Genomic DNA, 20,663 nt, shown 5'->3' with positions numbered 1-20,663 from the left:
AGACCCGCTGGTCACCGTTGATTCGCAGGAATGAACAGACGGGTTCATGTGCGTTTCGAAAAAAGCATTTTGCGATACTTTCTGGGGTTACGGAATAATCTGCTGTGCACTCTTAGAAGCCCATCGATCTTGATCCTGCGTGTACGATTCTCCGGGGCGGGAAGTTCACTGTTGATCAAGCGAATGCTTCGAATCGCGCTCGGGCTACCTAAAAGTCTCGATGACTGGCCGAATAGCGAGCGTACTCCATAGGTCTGGAAATGAAGTGGATATTTTGCTTTCCAGCTCATCAATTTCAAAATATATGGCCTTCAGCATGCCTTGATTTTCAACTGGCTAATTTTAAATGCCGTTCACTGCATGTTGTGTCCAACAACAAGAGCTCACTAATTGGACGGAATGATGCCAACGCCGAGGGAAGCAGAACTCCTCTTTGTCGGTCAGAAAATGATTTAGGGTCAAGGCAAGACCAGTAAACTGACTGCCGTAATCCAAACGACAGACAACGAGTTTCGGGGACCGTGAAGCCTAATTTTATTACCTCCCTGTTCCAGAGTCCTTTTGCAAAAAAATGAAGTTATTTACATTGAGGCTGTGTGAATGCCTGTAACCCAATCAAACCACCTAATGGACAGCTTCTTCCCGGATTTTCCATTATCCGAGATAATAGATCCCGAACGCTGGGTACAAACCGATATTGATTTCTACAGTACTATGGGCTTCTCAACGTCGGGAATTTCATGTCAAAATGGAATCTCGGAGCCAGGCACTTGTTTATTTTGGTGAAAATTCAGGGTAAACACCCACGTACCGCAGGAGAGCAGATTACCCTTTACTAATTATAAACCAGATGCTCTATCGCTAAAAGAAGGTATGGATCGCAGTAGTTCATCCCCCTGGTTCTGGCTTCACTCCGTCTGCTCGGACCAGCTAGCTTTTCGTACAGATGCCTTGAATGACCGAAATTTCCTAAATATACGCTCGCAAAAGCGACGTACTTGCTTCTTAGGCGCGATTTCAAAATTTGATTCATTAAAATCCAGTGAGAAAGGCATTGAGAACAAAGACTTTCCGACGAAATCCCCCCACAGGGGCCGAAAGAACAAACCGGTGGCCTCAAGTGAAAATTAATTTGGTGCCAAAATTTTATGCTCCTGTTAGTTTGGACCACTCACAACAAACGGATAGCCTCTCAGAGGCAGACTCATGATTGTGCTAGCTAACAGCAGACTCGGGGACTTTTTATGAATGGTGTCCAAGATCCAGATTCTCTGCATGGTGAATTTTTGTTGTGGGATTCACAATCGGTGTTGTAACTATAATGTAAAGTGTCTCATTTACAGCGCAATTTGCCGGTTTTACTGGGCCCACTTAGACCACCAAAAGACTTTGTACCCTACTGTACCCTTCAAGAACTTTTGAGACCCGCATAATTGTCATTCCTGTCTTCCCGCCACCAACGGTTTTAGGGCAGCTCTTTTGCTCTCGGCTAATAACCCCGAACCAGCAAACAGTATCCAACAAGTTTCGATCTGTTTCTACACCCACTGTACCCACTAAACCTTCACGTGGATTTTGAACCCATCGTGCTGTGCAGTTACTTTTAATGCATCGAAAAGGTTTAACATTTTGGGGTGGTGTTTCAATTTTTCGACGTTTTTTTCCACTCGGGATTCTCCCTGGCTCTTCGTTCGAACAATGTTATCACTATGAAGTCGACAACAGTGTCGTTCAGTTTCACATCACAGCTGGCAAACCTGAAGGTAGTGACAGTCATATTTATTACTAATCTTTATCAAGAACACACTTGCGCTGTGGGAGGATGTCATATCCAAAACTGCCAAATTGAGCGTTGCACTCAGGTGAGAGATACCATATGTTTTAAAAGAAAACTGTGAGCCAAGGATCTCCTAACTGTTTTTTATATGAGGTTCAGACTTGGTTGTTCTAAGATATCACTGACAACAATGAGGATGTCTTTTCAAGTAATATCCCAGCGAAATATCATAAGCCAGGAGCTTCATCACTACGAATGACACCGAATGCAAACTGCACGTGTTTCTTCGTAATGAATGCTTTAGCCGTCTCCAAGAAAACGAGAGACGACGGAATATACGGTCACTCCTGGGAAGCTTTCGGTACAAATACACAAGCCAACATGATTGTTTAGATGTGTTTTGGGGTTACTTCTGATTACTTGCATGATAGAAATGGACGTACCTCTGAGCCCGAATGTCTGAATCCAGCAAGGTCTGCTGCCCGTATTTCTTACCGGCTGCGCCATGCCCGTGCCATTTCCTTCACTTTAGAAGCCTCAGCAACTCGGAATCGTCAGATGTTTTTGTTATTATGATATTATCGTCCTCAGATAGCAGAAGTTATGATGAGCAACCGAATATCGCCCTCACGGCTGAAAGGAAGCCAGTTAATAGACAAGTGACTTGTCCAGTCACACTGCGGAACAAGGGATCAACCAGAACTAGCTCACCCAACTGCATCATAAATATTGTCTCACTCATGATTGGAGCATACTAGATGAGCTCAGTAAAGCACTGCTCCCACTTTTGTCCAGCTTCTTTTTGGGGATATCAGGAATTAGGGCCTCGGCATCCTTATGGGTACGCGATTCCATAAAATCGCTACCTGGTGTGTAGAGCTCTCCGACCAAAACTCAAGTCATCGTCCGTTCCTTTGAACAGTCCTCTCGGCTCTCTATTCCAAGTCTTTACTAATTCACCCATGGTGATCGCTATCGAAAGCGTCAAATATTTTGTGTTCTTCAATGAGACCGCGCGGTCTCTAACGTATTGGTTCCAGTCTTTCTTCATGTGTTACTCCACGATATCCATCTTGTTTTCTGTTATACCCTGTCCAATGTGGCCGGTCGAGCGCTAGTAGAGCAGGGCTCATGCCTTAGTCCGCATGTTTGTAACTGCTCCTTTGAATGTGAGAATCGATGTTCTACCGTTGAAGGCATACACCGCATACCGTGTCGTAGGTCATGTCAGCAACCGTGGCCATTATTTCAGATGTGTCCCTGTCGTGGGTTAGAACTTGTTGATACGGTCACATAGATCCTTAGCATTTTTAGCCCTGGTGACTTTGGGATCATCAAATACCGAATTTCCGCTGTTTTTGCCTTGGTTAGTTAAGGCTCGTCCCTTCGATGTGTTAAGCGGCAAATTCCGATTTCTGGTTCACCCGGCCACTCGTTCACTACGTTTCAGATCATGAGGCTGGCACCTCTCCAAAGGCTCCAGTGGCTCCAAGCATCTTGGTTTGGGTAAATTCTGGGACTGGTTGCGTGGCTTCAGAAACTTATGGCTGTATTGACTGGGTCGAACACCCCTCTCCCATCTATTCACTCTCACATCTATCACTGAAAGCTGAAAGAGAGAGATTTCCCATCGTACTGAATGATCCAGATTCGGAGTGGGTAGCAGCACTTAAAAGACTTTTTGAACATGCAAATGTTTTGCGGGAGTGATGCTAAAAATATCTAAGGAGGGTGGTCGTGGGTTCAAAATGTTGTCTATATTCCGTTTGTGAAGGAAGTTCACCGACCTGGCGTCCATACCCGGGTTGCTGAAAATTGTCCTCGGGCCAGAGACAGTGTAATCGGGCACTTCCAAGAGCTTACAGTGTTCGGAACTCCTCAATATCCTGCTTACACGGACTCTCACATTTCGATTAGGCACGATGAAAGGTTAAGTTGCTTAAAGAGCAACGTGATGGTTATTCGCTTTGTGACTTTCCTGGTCGCGAAGGTGCTTCTTCCAAACTTGTGGGTCCCATGGTCCGTCACGAAGAAACTGGACCTTACCGTGGTGTGACGGTCTATGTTTCCCGGCGACCCACTGAGTTATACTGAGGGATGTCCCCGCGACACTCGCACAGCTTCTCATGCCAGGATAGTCAGTGGTTATAGGTCTTAGGAAGACAGTCTCCTGATCATCCAGGTTAGGGGGTTGGAACATGTGTGGCGACGGGTTTCGTAAAAATGGTAGTGTACTTGAACTTCCAGCCAAACACCTTTGCCTTGCCATCCGATTTTTGAACCAAGGGCTTTGGTCGTTACCCTAATCGTCCTCCTGTCTGCCCTGGCAGTATGTCAGTCCGCATACAAACATGAACTGCACATATACAACCATCAAAAACTGTTGCAACGATTGACATGTGGCGGAGGAGCAGTGCGCCCATCCTCGATTACCTTCAGACTTCTGGACCCGACTGGCAAAATGTTGTCGGCACGACTACGAGATCATTCACCGAGCCGGTGTTGTACAGAGCATAGTGACCGTAAATTTGATCGCACGTATCTCAGAACCTCTCCCACAGACACATCAGACCTTGGTTTTACTTCGCAGCTACTCTTGCATCTCCTATAGGTTCAACGGATCACGCTACTTATGCTTGAATGTCTCTTTTGTTTCCTTAATTATCGTTCTGTTTGGATGATTGTTTAGATGGGTCACTCATTTACTGCTCACTACTGAACTGCTCACTGAACTACTGGGCTGACTTCGAACTCGGAAAACTGCTGGGGAAGTGCAAAATCCTATAAATTAGGTTCCAGTAAAAAAACCTTCGGAGGACCATGGTACTGACAAGAATCGCTATAACTATTGTAGGCCTCTCAAAATAAACACCTTACAGGTTTATGAGAGGAACGGGCACTCCCTAGACGTATGTATACACCTAGAAGCCAGGATCCGATATTCTCCCGACTTCCACCTCTCGACTTCCCCTGTCTAGGCTTGGGCAACCTGGCACTATCTCAGCCCTCGTGCTTTCTTCGGGTACCGAAAGGGTGCTACAGCTAAACTACATATTTTTGTTGAAGGAATTGACAATCCGTGCTCATTTCAATCCAGAGACTGACCATTGACGAAGATCGATGCCGAAGCGCTCTGTTTCACCGGTATCCTGCTCCAAATATCTTTTCGTAGGTTTGTCAGACCGCTCACCACTTTTGAAAAAGTCCGGGGTGTAAATTACGCGGTTTGACCGCTTTGTCGCTTTTGGGAAGTGCTATTATGTCGAATTACTGTTGCTGGTATCGATTTTCCAGTCACTCTGGGTCATTCTAGATACTGTTGGGGGATGCCAGCTGAATAGTACTTTAACTGTTCGGTTTGTCTCTCGAAACGAAGATTCTGCCGAAAAACTCCCACTCCGTCTCAGACAGTTCTGCGCACGTGTTTTGGCGGATGATCGGTTCAGTTGGATTGTGGTCGGACTGTTTCCTGCATCAAAAGTTTTCCCGTTGCTTAGACCTTTGAAGCCCACCGGCGTTCTCCGTCATTTTTCAGCTTCTTAAATTATAGGCATTTGGGGAATCTGCGTGCGCCATCATGGTCCCTAGTTGCTCGTATGGATTTTCTGGAATCAGTAAAATCTACTGTTGTGCGAATTTAACAGACACTCCTGAAAACTGAGCGGATAGACCTTCCCTTTATCCCTCAAATACGGTTATCAGCGTTATGTGTCTTCAGTAGCTTTTCAGTCAGATCAACCCAGTAGTCAAAGGAATTACCATGTTTTGGCATGCGAGTTGATATTCGGGCGTGCTTGGAGTCACGTTTTGTGTCCTAGAGGGGACAGCAATTTTTACTTGAGGCTATCCACCAGTAACTGACGATCACCTGGTGCAGCTGGGTTCATGAATGGCTTGCGCTCGCTTGCTTGTTTGACGATCTGTACCCTTGAAGCATTGCACATGTATCATGGAAAAATCGAATCGTCACTGTCGAAGCGCGACGAATGGTTTTTGGAAACAAGTCAACTGTCTGACCAACTGATGAATTAGTTTGGCTGCACAAACTATATAGCCGGATTGGCCATGTATTCATACTACGTTATCAATGGCCTCGCTCCCTGCTGGAAGATACTACGAGGTGAACACCTCGTGATCTGGAATCAGTATAAAAAAGAGCAAAGGCCCTTGTTCCTTGTCGTCTACAAGGTTTATCAAGGGTCTAATAAGTCCGATGGATGGATGTACCAACTGACATGCTGATGTCTCGCAACAAGTGGCGAATTGGTATTCACTCGTCCTGACTCGTCAACTCGCCGTTTTTTTCTTTTTCATTTATTTTTCTGTAACTCCGCTATCACAGACTACCCGCAACCAAGGGCTACGGCGACCGCAACCGCGTACATACGTACGCGATTCATCGTTGCTATGCCGAAATCAACTGATCCATACAAAATTAAGCTTTGATAGATGCGGTATGAGACATGCAGCATCTATGAGGTTATTTATTGTCTTTTCAGTTTGTCCTTAGTCCTGAGGTTGGTCTGTAATATAATACAGAGATCACCCGTTGTTGCATTCTGTTTCAGATCTTTCTGTTGATGTCGTTGGGATACGATGTTTTGATTACTTTGGGCGGCGCATGCGACCCGCCAGCTTGTCCAACCAAGACTTCTTGTAGTCGATGGATGTAGTCCGCAGCATCTTTAGACTGTGAGCGAACTGTGTAGTCAACTAAGGCACTTAATCCATCTTCATCAAGCCGCCTCATGCAAGCTGTCTACGGAGCTTCAGTGTCCTTCACCTTCCTACACCCTTTTTCGGACATCAGGATATCACGCGTGACTGTCATCTGAGGGATCTTTTTGGACACTTTCATTGGCTTTTGGATCCACAGGGTTCAATGGGGCGAGAGGGCCCAAGTGGTTAGATTGCGAATTTACTGACTGGAAGGTCCGTGGTTCGAACCCGACCTCTGCCTCTCGACTTCCCCTGTCTAGGCTTGGGCAAGCTGCCTTCTTGCAACCTTCGGGTAGCATGGCAGTTAGGCACCGAAAGAGTGCTACAGCTGAACGATGGACAGAACTCTCAGCTTACTTCTTCGATACGCGCAAGATTCCCAGTGACTAGGGGTGGAAGCTGCCGACCAAAAGTTCTTTGTTTCGAACCCGACCGCGTACGCCACAATGAGCGGTGGATCTCGTCACAATCAGCAGCTCACATTGATATCAGGAAAACTATATCAGCAGCAAAAACTATGGTGACGCGCGCAGTTCCATCGCTAGTTGATAGGGAAGACCCGAGGAGTGGGCTTGTGGGGCGGGAAATAGCCGCGCATTACTACGGCCAATCTGATCTGCTGCCCTCAGAAAGGTAGTTGTTTATGAAACCACCGAAAAAGGGGATCGGACCTGAATTCACTCACAAAACGCCTCGAACAATGGAGTAAACACAGTTCAGCTCTATCCCATCAACCCAACCTCTGAAAGGATCATATGATACCAAACGGAAAGTCGACACCCGTTCGCCATCGATAATGCAAGTCCGGCGTCCTATTTCATCATTTCAGCATAACAAAGCACATGACCCAAAGGGAAAGCATCCTGCGCTCTTCATAGGGTCATTTTTGGATAGCCTGACAAAATTTTCCAGATATTTGGGATGAAGACATCATCGTCAGAATGCTCCGCCTCGACGTTCGTCATCATCATCATCGACAGCATAACATCAGTGTTCAACACTGTTCGCTGCCGTAACTTAAAAGATTTATTTTGGATAAAAAGAGAGTGGACGAAGAAGGGCCACCCGAAGAAAGCACGACGGCTGTGGTACTGTCAGGTTGCCCAAGCCTAGACAGGGGAAGTCAAGAGGCAGAGGTCGGGTTCGAACCACGGATTTTCTATGCAACAATTTCGCGCTCTAACCACTGGGCCACTTCGAAGAACGGACTTAGTGCTAGCTTACCACAATCATTCGGTGGTGCTTATCTTTCCACACACTCATTCAAGCAATCTGGATAGAAACTGAAAACGGGGACGCCACTGATATCGATTAGCAGCCATACATTGCAGCGTCCCTAACAAGGCGCTGTAGGGATCACGCGGTCCTCATTCTGGAAGTGGAGCAGCACCCAAACGTTTTGCAATTTCCTGCATGCTCCTTTACCACTTCAAAGGTTGACCGGGGCTCTATATATGCCACTCTAGACTGGACACCGTAAACAGCACGCTATTCAGCAAACGAAAGTTCGACGTACGTATTACATAGCCCAACCAACCAACGCAGCTTCTGGTACTAGACACATTTTTTGATTGAAATCCCTGTTGCACAACCGAACGCTCGTTTCTAATTGTTTCGTTACGAATTTGCCGGCATAAGCCTAAACGAGCGGTGATTTTGAGACAAGAGTTGTCGAACACGTCTCGGTTCCACTGCTCCAACAAACCACGTCTCATAGCCAAACGATTACACAGCCCGCACTGTAGCTAGGTTCACACGTTCCTTGCATCCATAGGTGACTCGAATTAGCGAGCGCGATCCGAGCCTGACAGATGCGTGCACTGATCTCATCTGCCACACTACAATCGGAACTAATACAACCTCCAAGGTACGTAAAACACTCCACAACCTCCGGTGTCTCCTTGGATTAAGTAGCATGTGCAGTGTCCAGGTGTATAACCTTACAATTTGTGAGTACAAAGCGCATGTCAAATGAAAGGATGACCTATTTTAGTTCACTTCGAGGAATCTACGCCTTCCATCGAAGACGAAAATGACGTCTTCTGCGTATTCCGGTGTTAAGGTGAACAGAAGGGCCAACCGAGCTAAATACGTTTTGGAGATCCAGAAATGTTAAGATTATAGGTGGTTTGTACGAATGGTGCTTTCCTTGCACCTGACGGAGTGTGAAGATTTCCTCAGTACAACTTTTACCAGACCGGAACCCCGCTTGTCTCTCTTGCGTCCGTGTTTCGTGAGCCACCATTGGGTGACGAAGCGTAAGTGACGCCGGTGGTCTCGTTATAACTGATGTTGAGGTGACCCCTCTGTGGTTACCACACTTACTATGAGCCCGTCTTTTTGATAATGGGTATTATCAGCGACTCACCCCAGTTATATGGAACAGTCTCCTTTTCTGAAATACAGGCATACAGAGCAGACAAGCGCTGACTGGGGACTTCACCCCCACCGTCGAACAATGCAGATGGGAGGTCAATCGGACCAGAACCTTACTGGCGCTTGGGAGAAGGCGTGTAGTCGTAAATATCCGAGACCTAAGGGCTTCCAGGTCCACCATCCAGACGAGTGGCAGCTGATGGCCGCGATAATTATTGTTTGAAGTGTTCGACCCACCGGTCGATGCGTTCTTGTTTATTGAATATGGTCTCTCCCTTCTCATCTTTGGAGGTTTCGCTCACAGATTGTTTCCGGGGCCAATTCGCACGGATCAACTGAAATAATCTTCGGTCACTACGGGCCTCTTCCATTTCCTTAGCTTTCTGAGTCTACCACACTTCACGGCCGGATTGCACGCTCACCTTCACTTGACATCTGATAATTCATCGCATCAAGTTATGTTCGGGGCCGGGTGGGATATTTCTCCGAGATTTAAGGGGTGCCACCCTTCGGTCTGACGAGAACCTCGGTCACAACGGACAGGTAATCATTGGTGTATTCCCAACTCCAGTTGACGATAATACGAAATACAGGAGAGCAGACAAGCGCTGACTGGGGACTTCACCCCCACCGTCGAACAATGCAGATGGGAGGTCAATCGGACCAGAACCTTACTGGCGCTTGGGAGAAGGCGTGTAGTCGTAAATATCCGAGACCTAAGGGCTTCCAGGTCCACCATCCAGACGAGTGGCAGCTGATGGCCGCGATAATTATTGTTTGAAGTGTTCGACCCACCGGTCGATGCGTTCTTGTTTATTGAATATGGTCTCTCCCTTCTCATCTTTGGAGGTTTCGCTCACAGATTGTTTCCGGGGCCAATTCGCACGGATCAACTGAAATAATCTTCGGTCACTTGCGGCTTTATAGGCTTATGCCATATCCTTAGCCTTCTCAGTCCCCCAAACTTGACGGTCGGCACGCACTCACACTTCCACCTGACGTCTGACGGTTCATCGGGCCAGGTCATGGACATTGATTCCCATATTCTAAAGGTCTACGAGAATAGTGTGCGCTGGAGCGTCAGTCTGATATGTATGGTTTACGAGGTGTTTTCTGGTATAATTCGATGCAGGTTGATCCGCCATCGGGAGAGTCAAATTAGCGAGAATCAATTTTGGTCTCCCTATGGTGTAAATGGGTTCGCTCCACTCTCTCCGACGGCCAACAACAGTCCTTTATCTTAGTACGAAGACTTTTAGCCCACACTGACCCTGAGAAGCCATGACGCTGTTTAGCAATAAAGAGTTCAGTCTCATCGGTAACTGCCGTCTCCCGGGCGGAGACCCCGAGACGGAACCAATCAATGGTTATGGACCGTGACACTGGCTGTGTCACGCATCCGACGGAGATCTTGCATGAAACCTATCGCCTTCACAGGCTCTTACTCCATGCCATAACTTCCATGAACTTGTAGTGGTTAACGGCCCTATGGAGTCTCTAGTGAACTGAACAGATTACTGATGTAAGCCAGATACAAAGTCACAAAGAGAAAAATACGAGTAAATTATGACTCACAGTTCAAAATAGGAGATTCCGTAGTTCCGTATTCCGTTGAACCACCACACCAAGAATAGTTCTATCTTCCTGGTATCCCAGATCTCCGGTGATCGAAATATTATTCCACAAGCGTGAATATATTAGTCCAGTGTTTGTAGCTGAAATGTTTGTTCACGTTTAGTGTTAGCAGCGGTCAAATATAGCCAACCGGCGGTCACAACAACAGTCACTCAGCAGAAGTCTCAAAGTCACGTTGGAGCCAACCAGCGGGCCGTAGCGGTTGTATTTCGGTAAAACAAACTTTTGTACATCGATGTGACTGATAATGATGGGAAAAAGGAAGATGATACTGAGCATGAAAAAGAGCAGTTTACAAGTGCTACAGACTTATTCGACTGTAGCCTCAAATGCGTTGCTCTCATTCCCTTATTTACCTTATCCTCGATTAACGAAACTGTAGCATCAGGAACCACCTTATTTAGGATACACAGTTTGTGCTTGAAGAATTAAGCTTACGTTCTCCTGTCGAAGGTAAAATTCCAGCAGCTGAATTGAGTTCACGAACTTGCCGTGGGTCTCCGACAATAATAATAGTAACAATAATAATAACCTTTTCGGTGCCCGGCTGTTTTGCTACCCGAAGGAAGCACAAGGGCTGAGATACTGCCAGGTTGCCCAAGCCTAGAAAGGAGCGGTCGAGATGCAGAGGTGGGGTCGGAACCGCCAACCCTTCGGTTAGTAAGTTCGCACCTTAATCAGCTGTCTAACACTACTCTGAATAGTATGCATAGCTTGGAGACCTTCACTAGAATACCTAAGTGGAGTTCATCCCTTGTTCCAACGTCTAGCTTCGGAACTGCTCTGAATTTGGAATACGCACGTCAAAGCGCCAGTTTCTATAGCCCTTTAAACTGGAAGTCACGTTTTCTGGTGTTATTTACCACATATTGTCTTTTTCCCACACCTGATATCCTTTAATGCAACTCTCCACAAGCAGCCCTAGTTATACTGTCGCTAAAGGTTCGAAACCGACCTCTGCCTCTCGACGTTCCCTGTCTAGGCTTGGGCAACCTGACAGTATCCCAGCCCTCGTGCTTCCTTCGGGTGGCATGGCAGCTAGGTACCGAAAGAGCGCTACAGCTGAACGATTACTTATTAGTATTAGAGGATTTACCTGTGAAGTTGAGTGGTCATCATGCAGCAACCAAAAGCCTGAATGTGTGGTCCGACACTGGGGAAGTAGTACTCCCATGTACCTGTTCCTATTCACCTTGAGAATTAATTCTAGTACACTCATACTTCTCAGGTAGAGTTGACAGAATGCAGGTCTTCCGATTTCATTCTGTTGGAACTTAGCGCTCTTTGATTGTCGTTTCTGCCGTTCTCTTTTACATCATGGGCGAAAGAGGACAGTGGCTCGCGACAAAGGTATGTTACTTGCGGTCGTTCAGTTTCGAAGCGAAGTCTTATCCAAGGTGTAGATCTGACTGTGCAGACCTGTATACGGGAGGACATTATACTGTCATGTAAGACCCATCAAGCCGAGCTTTATCCAAATATGATATATGTTTTAACTTATGACTGAGGATAGCTTCTCAGTTCTTTGGCTCCATGCTTCTACACGCAGGAGGTCCGTCATCCAAGTACACCCTTACAACCGATGATGCAAGCGGATCCATTAGTTTCTTTCAAATCGCGAATCCACAGATATCTTCTACTTCTGAGGAATGTATTCGTTATCACTTCGGAACCTATACTATTCAGCTAGTCTGTTGAAATGTTTTCAGTTCTGAATCTGTGCGATTGTAAAAGACCCTATGGACCTTCATAATGCCGGTGAAAGCAGCTGTAGCGGGAGCAGATAACTTGGTAAAGTATGAGTAAAATTTCTGAACGAACCTCCGGGTAATCCACTTAGATACTTCGTTCCCTGCAAGACGCTTCATTGGCCGACTTCCTCCCGGCACTGGTAGATGAAGGCCAACGTGTAGTAGCTCAGCAATCCACTTCTCAAAATTCATTGTGTGCCTTAAGCACAAGGGTGAGGTTGGCGCAGTCGATTTGCTTGTCAAAGTCAACACTGTTACTATGCACTTTCTGTTTGTCTTTTTCACGCTTCTATGATGACAGACTGCTAGTTTTACATGCGCTAGGAGTTAGTTTTATGTTCGTATCCCATGAAGACTCAACTATGAACTACGCGGAGCTGGGTGCATGATCTCATGGGTATGCGCATGATTTCTGAACGCCGTCTGGATAATTCTCTTCACTGTCATCAGGGCAAATAACGTGGAGCATTTGTTTTTGTGACCGTTTGGTATACTTCACTTGTCGCGTCTTGAGAACTGTCGAGTAATTCGCGATCTCAGTGCTGCTTGTCCCGTTTGCGGTGTGTCGTGTAAAAGCTGAGCGATAGTTAATGCCTTAAGTACCAGGTGATATAAACTCTCCAGGTTGAGAGGTGGAACACGCACTGTGACTTGCTCTGCAAAAATGGTAGTGTACTTGCATTTTCCGCCAACGCCGCTGCTTTGCAGTCAGACTCTTGAGCCAAAGGCTTTGGTCGAAGTTTCTAATCGTCCTGTCGTCCAGGCTTGGGGGCTCTCGTATTATCTCAGCCCAGCTACAACCTACGGCATCCTTGTCAACACTGATGTCGCTGTCTCTGATGACGAGTCATGATGAGTCATCCATCCAAGTTTTCAAGAAGTAGCCGAAACTTTGAGCAAGAAATCCCAATCAGGACGTTGCATTCTTAGCCGCTGAACTAACCGCCGTAATACACACGACCCAAGGCAGTCTGACTACGTTCACATTGAACACGGTACTGTGGCCAAAGTACGTGTCTGTTGGCAGTGTCGAATTGATTGATCGCAGGCCTTGCAACTTGCTTTTGTTGAAAAAACGATATCACGTTTTTAGACCACCTGATAAAGTAGACATTTGTGGCTTGGCGCCAAAACTAACCATTGCGTGGTTTTTGAGATCCGTCAGGTAGAGAACATGGTGTGGTGGTTTGTTTACCTCCGCAACCCATTTAGCTACACTGGGAGTTGTTCGTGTGACACACACTCATACTAGATTGTTCACTGGTTGGATGTCTGATCAACCTAGTCCTCCAGGTTTGGGTTGGAACATGTGTGGCGACTTGTTCCTGCCAAACGTTGCATCCCCGCTGTCATAGTTCTCAGTCAAAGGCTTTTGTTGAATAACCTAATCATCCCCGTCTAGGTTTGGGCGTCTTGGAAACATCCGGCCTAAGTACAATCACGAATCGCCACGTCGATGTCTGATCTAGTCCTCCAGGTTGGGGTTGGAACATGTGTGGCGACTTGTTCCTGCCAAACGTTGCATCCCCGCTGTCATAGTTCTCAGTCAAAGGCTTTTGTTGAATAACCTAATCATCCCCGTCTAGGTTTGGGCGTCTTGGAAACATCCGGCCTAAGTACAATCACGAATCGCCACGTCGGCCATCGCGTAATGCCATCAGCCGGATCGTCTTGCGTGCTGCATACAGCAGGGTAGGTAGGCGAAAATGCTTTGTCTGACACCCTTCTTCCCCTTCATATACTTTCCCTCCCACTCCCGCCACCCCACTAACAACGCTTTCGTAGGTCTGTCCTCTAGGACTGATGATCCCGTTCGTCTTGCATCCGTCTTGGCTGGATATTTGCTCGTCAGCTCGTGTGGGCAGCCTTCGACATCTCGAAGTTAATATTCAATCATCGATGCCCGGTCTTTCTGGCTGCTTTTAATGTTCGCATTCTGAAGCAAGCGTGACAACAAGGTGCTCTTCTTCTCACACTGGACTCGCTTGACATAGAAGCTTGCAGTGTACTCGAAACAGTACTTCAAGATGTTAGCACAATGAAAGAGATGACTGCCCCATCACCCTCCAATTGCTTCCGTTTGCACACCTCTGGCGATCCAGAAGTACTACTACAGGATGTGCGGGCGTCGGTATCCTAAGTCACCGGATGGACGGATTCTCGTTCAACTGGCTGCCCGTTAAAAGTCGCCCAACTGCGATTCGTGCAACGTCCGTGAAGGATTCTCACAAGCGAGGAGATGACCATTGTCTGCCTACTCCCTAACCAAATGTAGCTCTGACGTCATCAAAGATAAGTTATATGACGCATCAAATGCCATGTTACGGCGGACTAATAGAACGGATATCTTTGTGGTTGCCGCAGATCAGAATGCCCAATTTGACAGACTTTGCGTATCTGAGCCTCAATTGGGCAGTCGACTTGGATTGAGCACAGACAAAGCCAAATGACTGCTTCATCTGTGTGCTGGCCGCAGACCGTTTTTATGCGGCATTAGCTTCCGAAGTGACTGAAATTGTCCGGCCAGCCACGAATCCAGGTTGATACCATCGCCACCAGTTACTAGTGGCGCGGTTTGGCGCAGCTGGTTTTGGAAACCATTTGATGGTTCTGAGTCGCCTCTCTCTTCGTTTTCCGGATCCGCGTAAGGGACTGAAAAATCGCTTAGCAACCGAGAAGCTGGCAGATCCCGAAGCTAAACAAACTTATCATAGCAGTCCTATTGACTCTTCTAATTGCCCCACCTTCGGATGTGAATTCGAGGTCGACACTTTTTTTGCACAGAGTTCCACCCGGCACCACCAGGTCCGTTCAAGCACTTGATATTAGACGGAGCAGTGGCACCGCTTGGGTCTCGAAGAAATGTTCTCTCCGGTCACGAACATAATTCAGCGTGACGAATTATCACGCTTACACGGAGTTGAATCTGTACCATAAAGCTTGGTGGATACAGAAACCCAAGAAAATGGAAGAGCCGCGCAAAGCCGGGAATGCGCGAAGTTTACTTAGACTAATCCGCGCTACCGGTCCCTGAAAGCCACCGGTGAGCGAAACGATTAACAATGAAACTCACTCAACCGTCTCAACAAAATAGGACGCCTTGAAAGCTGGGTCGAACACTTTGAAAAGCAATTCTCCTGGTCATCTGATGCCACTTAATCGTATTGTCGAACTGCACTAGTGCCCCGGTTAGTGAAACTGGAACTCTTAAGTCAATGGATGCGTATGACTGCGCACGTACTCAGACTCCATCGAGCTACTGGTCCGAACGGCACCCCACCTTTATTGTCCAAGAATGAGGATGAAATCCTCAATAAGCTCTCGTCTGATCAATGCGCCTCAATTTAGGAAGGGTGGATTTCTCAAACAGCCGGCGAGAATCAGTAATATTACCTACTTTGAAAAACGGTGGTTATCACGGATGGATAGCCTTGATTCGAGTCGTGACAGGAATCTTGGCGTCGCCTATGCTTTGTCGCCTTATGGTGGCTCACGAAACACTGACTCAAGAGCAGTAAGCGGGGTTCCGGCCTGGTAGAGGTTGCATTGAGGAAATCCTGACACTCCTCAGGTTCTAGAGCAACACCATTCGTACAAACGATCCATAATTTTAGGATTCCTGGATTTCCAAGGCGCATTTGACTCGGTTGACCGTTCTGTTCACCTTAACACCGGATTACGCAGACGTTATTTGCGTCCTCGTCGGAAGGCGTATATTCCTCGAAGTGAACTAAAATAGGTCATCCTTTCATTTGGCATGCGCTTTGTACTCATAAATTGTAAGGTCATACACCTGAACACTGCACATGCTACTTAAGCCAAGGAGACACCGGAGGTCATGGAGTGTTTTACGTACCTTGGAGAATGTATTAGTTCCGATTCTAGTGTGGCAGATGAGATCAATGCACTAATCTGTCAGGCTCGGATCGCGCTGGCTAATTCGAGTCACCTATGGGATGCAAAGAACGTGTAAATCAAGCTACAGTGCGGGCTGTGTTATCGTTTGGCTGTGAGACGTGGTTTGTTGTAGCAGCGGAACCGAGACGTGATTAGGTGTTCGACAACTCTTGTCTCAAAAGCACTGCTCGTTTAGGTTTATGCCGGCGAATTCGTAACGAAACAATTAGAAACGAGCGTTCGGTTGTGCAACAGGAATTTCAATGGAAAAATGTCCAGCGCCAGAACTGCGGTGGTTATTACGTATGCTGAACTGTCGTTTACCGAATAACGCGCTGTTTACGGTGTCCAGTTTAGAGTGGCATATATAGAGCTTTGGTTAACCTCTGATCTGGTAGAGGGGTGTGTAAGAGATTACGGAATGTCTGTGTGTTGTCGGTGGCATTCGATTTCCAGGAATGGGTGTGTATGTACTCTCTCTGCACTATTGGGGACGCTGCAAAATTTTTCTACCAATGAATTCCAATAACTTTCCTGTTGTCACAGTGCTCTGCAGTGTTTGAATGAGCGTCTGGAGTTGTATGTATTTGAAACCGATTGTGGCAGGCTATCACTAAGTCTCTTCCACATCTACTTTCATTCTTTTCCTGAATATAAGGTAGTTTTTGTCAGGTAATTTTTAGGATTGGTTTTGAATGAATACACTTAATAATAATAATACACTTAATACGCTTAAGAAATACGGCAGTGAAGCATCGGTGTTGAACACTGATGTCATGCTGTCGATGATGATGATGACGCTTAAGGAAAAGGGTGGTTGGTTCTGCAGACAGCTATCGGAAACCATGGATAATCTCTAATCATCTAGACAGCTCAATACAGAAAGAATTCTTCTAGATAACAGGAATGAACTTCAGAGGGAATTAACTTTGAATAATAACAACAATAATGATAAGTCATTTAGATGCATTTTTGTCGTGCCGCCAGAAGTAATCACGACGGCTGCTATACAGTTAGGTTGCCCAAATCTAGACGGGAGAAGTCGAGATGGCGGGGTTGGATTCCAACCAAAGGCACTTATTAATTAAGCTCGTGCATTAACCACTGTGCTATCATGAGTTGGTGTAGCACCAAATTTGTGACCAGCGCTTTATGCATTTCCCAGTGAAGGACCAATTACCATTTGGAGACATTTGGAATCGAGGGTTGAATGGTTACCATGCGCCTGATAGAGGCGCGCAGGTGTTACTTATGTGGTCGTGAGTTGAGGACTTTGTAATTACCTGCATACTTTCCTCAACATCTTGTTTAATAGTGTTTCACTCACATTGGGACGCAAACTGGTTAACGTTCACAGTCAACATCTTTTTTGTGTTATTGTATCGAAGGCCGACTCACTCCGATCGCTAAATGGATTGCCGTCTATGTTATCCTGTCGGCGTGAAACGGTGACCGATAAGACCGCCGATTAACCGAGCGAACAAACTCCTGACTGGGCTTATGCCTAAAAAAGCGATGAAGCCGGCGCTTACATAAAGTGCTGGCCACCCTACTTCATTCGTCAACATCAGTGAAGCGAAATAACATCAGTCAACTTAAGACGTGCAAATGGTTCAGAAGGCCGCACAGGCATCGTCCACAAAAGGCCTAATAAGTTAATGTACGTAGCGTTTTTCGACTGAAAAATCAAAAAGGAAAGACAGTTAGGGCATCTCATTTCTCCCGTACATGAAGGTGTTCGAGTTGAAATACATTGAGGTGATTAAAGCCAGGCACACAGGAGAAGCCAACAAGCGCACAGAAATCACTGGATACGAAAACGCATTTTTTCAACTCAAATCTACACACTAGAAGAACACATACAAGAACAAACTGGCAGTTGCGATTCACTCCCCGATGGAGAGCAACAATGTTTCAAAGCAAACTGTCATGGTATGCTGTTTAGCGTAATTCAGTTTCCTCCAGCGGTTGGTTTCAGAGGATCGTCGCGCTCCGAATGCGACGACTAACTGGTGCATGGATGTTTTCTCGTTGCGTGGACGATCCAGTAGATGCCTATCATACTTGTTGTGAATAGACATGACTTCTATCCTCAGCATTTCCGTTCAGAATCGGGCATTGGTCGGTTCGTTTGTCGACTGTTTCAGTGTGGACACGTGCTGTCTCGTGTATGTGATTTTGATTATTTGGCTCCTGGTAAGCTTTGCCCAAGTTGGCCGATACATTAAGCCGTAAGATTCCGGTCAACGCCCGAACTACTTGACTACATTCCTATTGAATCTGGTGCGGGTAGTCCAGGTGGTTTACAGTTACCGGAGTGCTTGAAGAGGAGCTACACCTCAGCTGGTTCGCAGTATTTCCCCTTTTTTAAGCCTTTTAGGTCTATTGAACATGATTATCGAACCCAACCTCGGCATTTCAGCTGCCCCCATCTAGACCTGGGTTACCTGACAGTACCTCAGGCCTCGTGTTACCTTCGGCTGGCTTGGCGGCTAGGCCTCGAAAAGTTGAACATTTGAACTACTATTACTTGTGGATTTCGCCTACTTTTATTGCCAGCTTTTTCGAAGCATTTCAAAAGGTGGCCGATTCAGCGTACAGTAGTAACTGTGGCCTTCGGGAGTTGGGCAGTTCCATGACACGTTTCTGTCTGCGAGAACGTGGACTGGAATCCAGGCTACGGACATTCAACAGGTGAGCCCTATCGGCTATGGGTTTTTATAGGTTTGCTCATTGGCACTTAGTTGTCGCTTTTCTGCCGAACTCAATTGTTGCATGCAGCCATTTCGAACACCAGTTTGTATGTACATCATCCTGGGGGAATGTCATTACCTCTTCCCCGTGATCCGTCGTGCTACTATTGACAGAAGCCCGTGTACACCACCCTGCCAGCTGCGGACGAATTAGACCATTGGCTGGTACTACGCAAGCGCCTCCTTGGGCCGAGCCGACGATAATATGACTGTTCTCAGGCTTTGACACCACCTCCTCGAGGTCAACTGGTCTGACAACATAGTGCTATCACATTGCATTGTTGAATTGTCACGCAATTGCGTGGGCGTATACACGAGTCATAGATGTGCTGTTTGGATGAGGGGTCATGATTTGAGTAGCTACGCGAGCTCCTGACCCGCACTCGACAGGAGTTGTTCTGTCGTCCTGATAACAGTGGAGCCGGAGATAGGCGTTAGTGTTTCACCCGTAAGTCAACTGTTATGTAGGCGATTCTAACATATTTAGATAGCAATGATAGGTCACAGGGTTACCGAAATGTTTGCCATTGACTATAATTCTGGGAGCCTAGAAATACACTGGATGGTCAGGTGGCAGCGGATAAACACCATCAGTCCACACTGTACAACCCAATCACATTGATGCGTTTTCCGATTCTGTGCACTTGCACAGTGACAGCCTTCACTGAAGGAGAGGAGTAAACAGAAGGCAAAGATAAACAAAACCACTGGCTTACATTTCTCCATGCGTCATGGCTGCCACTCATGGGGTTCATATAGAGTGAAGCCAGCCAACGATCTTTTTCGCGGCTTGTTTAGATTTCAAATTTCGGTTTTTCCTACTGTGGAAAGCTGCTACCATCAGATTTGATCGATATGAGGGTTCCAAACCCTTCTCAACCCAAATGGTTCGGTTTGTCACAGGACTAAACACTTGTAATTCAAACATTCGTCTTTAACTCAGTCGTACACTTTTAGGAACCTAATTGTCTGTTTTTCCTATGAATTGTGCCGCTAATTTGCATGAAATTTGCATATATGTAACAGACGCATCTGTGCCTCTTTTTTAGAGGGTAGTTTAGGGTTGGAACAGCAGTGGCTGAATAGGTGTCAATGTTCACGTCGTTACCGAAATCAGTACACTAGTTTTTGGCCACTCCCTTACGGAGTCCAAACAATGCGCTTTCCTTCAGCCAGTTTGTGACACCCTCGAAGTGCTCTTATCAGAATCCCCCTCTCTATGTGTTGAATGATCGGGAGTGCACAGAAACCATGGGTTCGTGATATGGGTTTCACAGAACTATGCAACAGCCCAGACATTGAAGCGATGCACGAAGGCTTGTCCGTGCGATTTGAAGAATCCGAAGAATCCATTTAATACAGAGATAAGCTATGTAGCCACTGCAGTTCGAGACGTTCAGGAATCCGGGTTATCCTCACGCAGCAGCTTCATCTACAGGAACCGCCAATACAACCATGCACTCGCGCCTCTAGGTCTGTTGTTCTAGCCCACCCGCGGCATCTTGACTGCTTTGTAGGCTTAAGCGACCTGGTAGCATCTTAGCCCTGAGGCTTTCTTTGGGGTGAACGGGAATTAGGCACCGGAAGTGTTTTACAGACGAATGACCATGCTTATTATTGATATTATTATTACTATTATTTTGTCCGGGTGAAGCGACTCAATCGTAATTGCTCGTGTTGAAAAAGTGGTACCTTATTGTTTCAAGAAGCGACTTGTTTCGTGAAAGCTCAACGTGTATCAACAGCATTGGGGAA

General features: G+C 46.5%; 2 protein-coding genes across 2 annotated transcripts in view; one reads left to right on the top strand and one right to left on the bottom strand.

Annotated features, from left to right (window-relative positions):
* The window catches only part of T265_06006 (hypothetical protein), a gene marked incomplete at both ends in the record, with an annotated part of 17,435 nt that extends 8,192 nt beyond the window's left edge, over window positions 1-9,243 (bottom strand). Inside the window, one exon of the mRNA XM_009171165.1 lies at window positions 9,110-9,243. Within this exon, the coding sequence (XP_009169429.1) occupies window positions 9,110-9,243 (134 nt within the window). The remainder of the gene's footprint in view (window positions 1-9,109) is intronic.
* Window positions 9,244-18,617: 9,374 nt separating this feature from the next.
* T265_13925 (hypothetical protein) overlaps window positions 18,618-20,663 on the top strand; it is a gene marked incomplete at both ends in the record, with an annotated part of 53,240 nt that continues 51,194 nt past the window's right edge. Inside the window, one exon of the mRNA XM_009171193.1 lies at window positions 18,618-18,849. Coding sequence (XP_009169457.1) covers window positions 18,620-18,849 — 230 coding nt within the window. The remainder of the gene's footprint in view (window positions 18,850-20,663) is intronic.

This window comes from Opisthorchis viverrini, assembly GCF_000715545.1.
Source record: "Opisthorchis viverrini unplaced genomic scaffold opera_v5_121, whole genome shotgun sequence".
NCBI classification, from domain to species: domain Eukaryota; kingdom Metazoa; phylum Platyhelminthes; class Trematoda; order Opisthorchiida; family Opisthorchiidae; genus Opisthorchis; species Opisthorchis viverrini.
The sequence above is the reverse complement of the archived record's forward strand: the minus strand, read 5'-3'. Positions and strand labels throughout refer to the sequence as shown.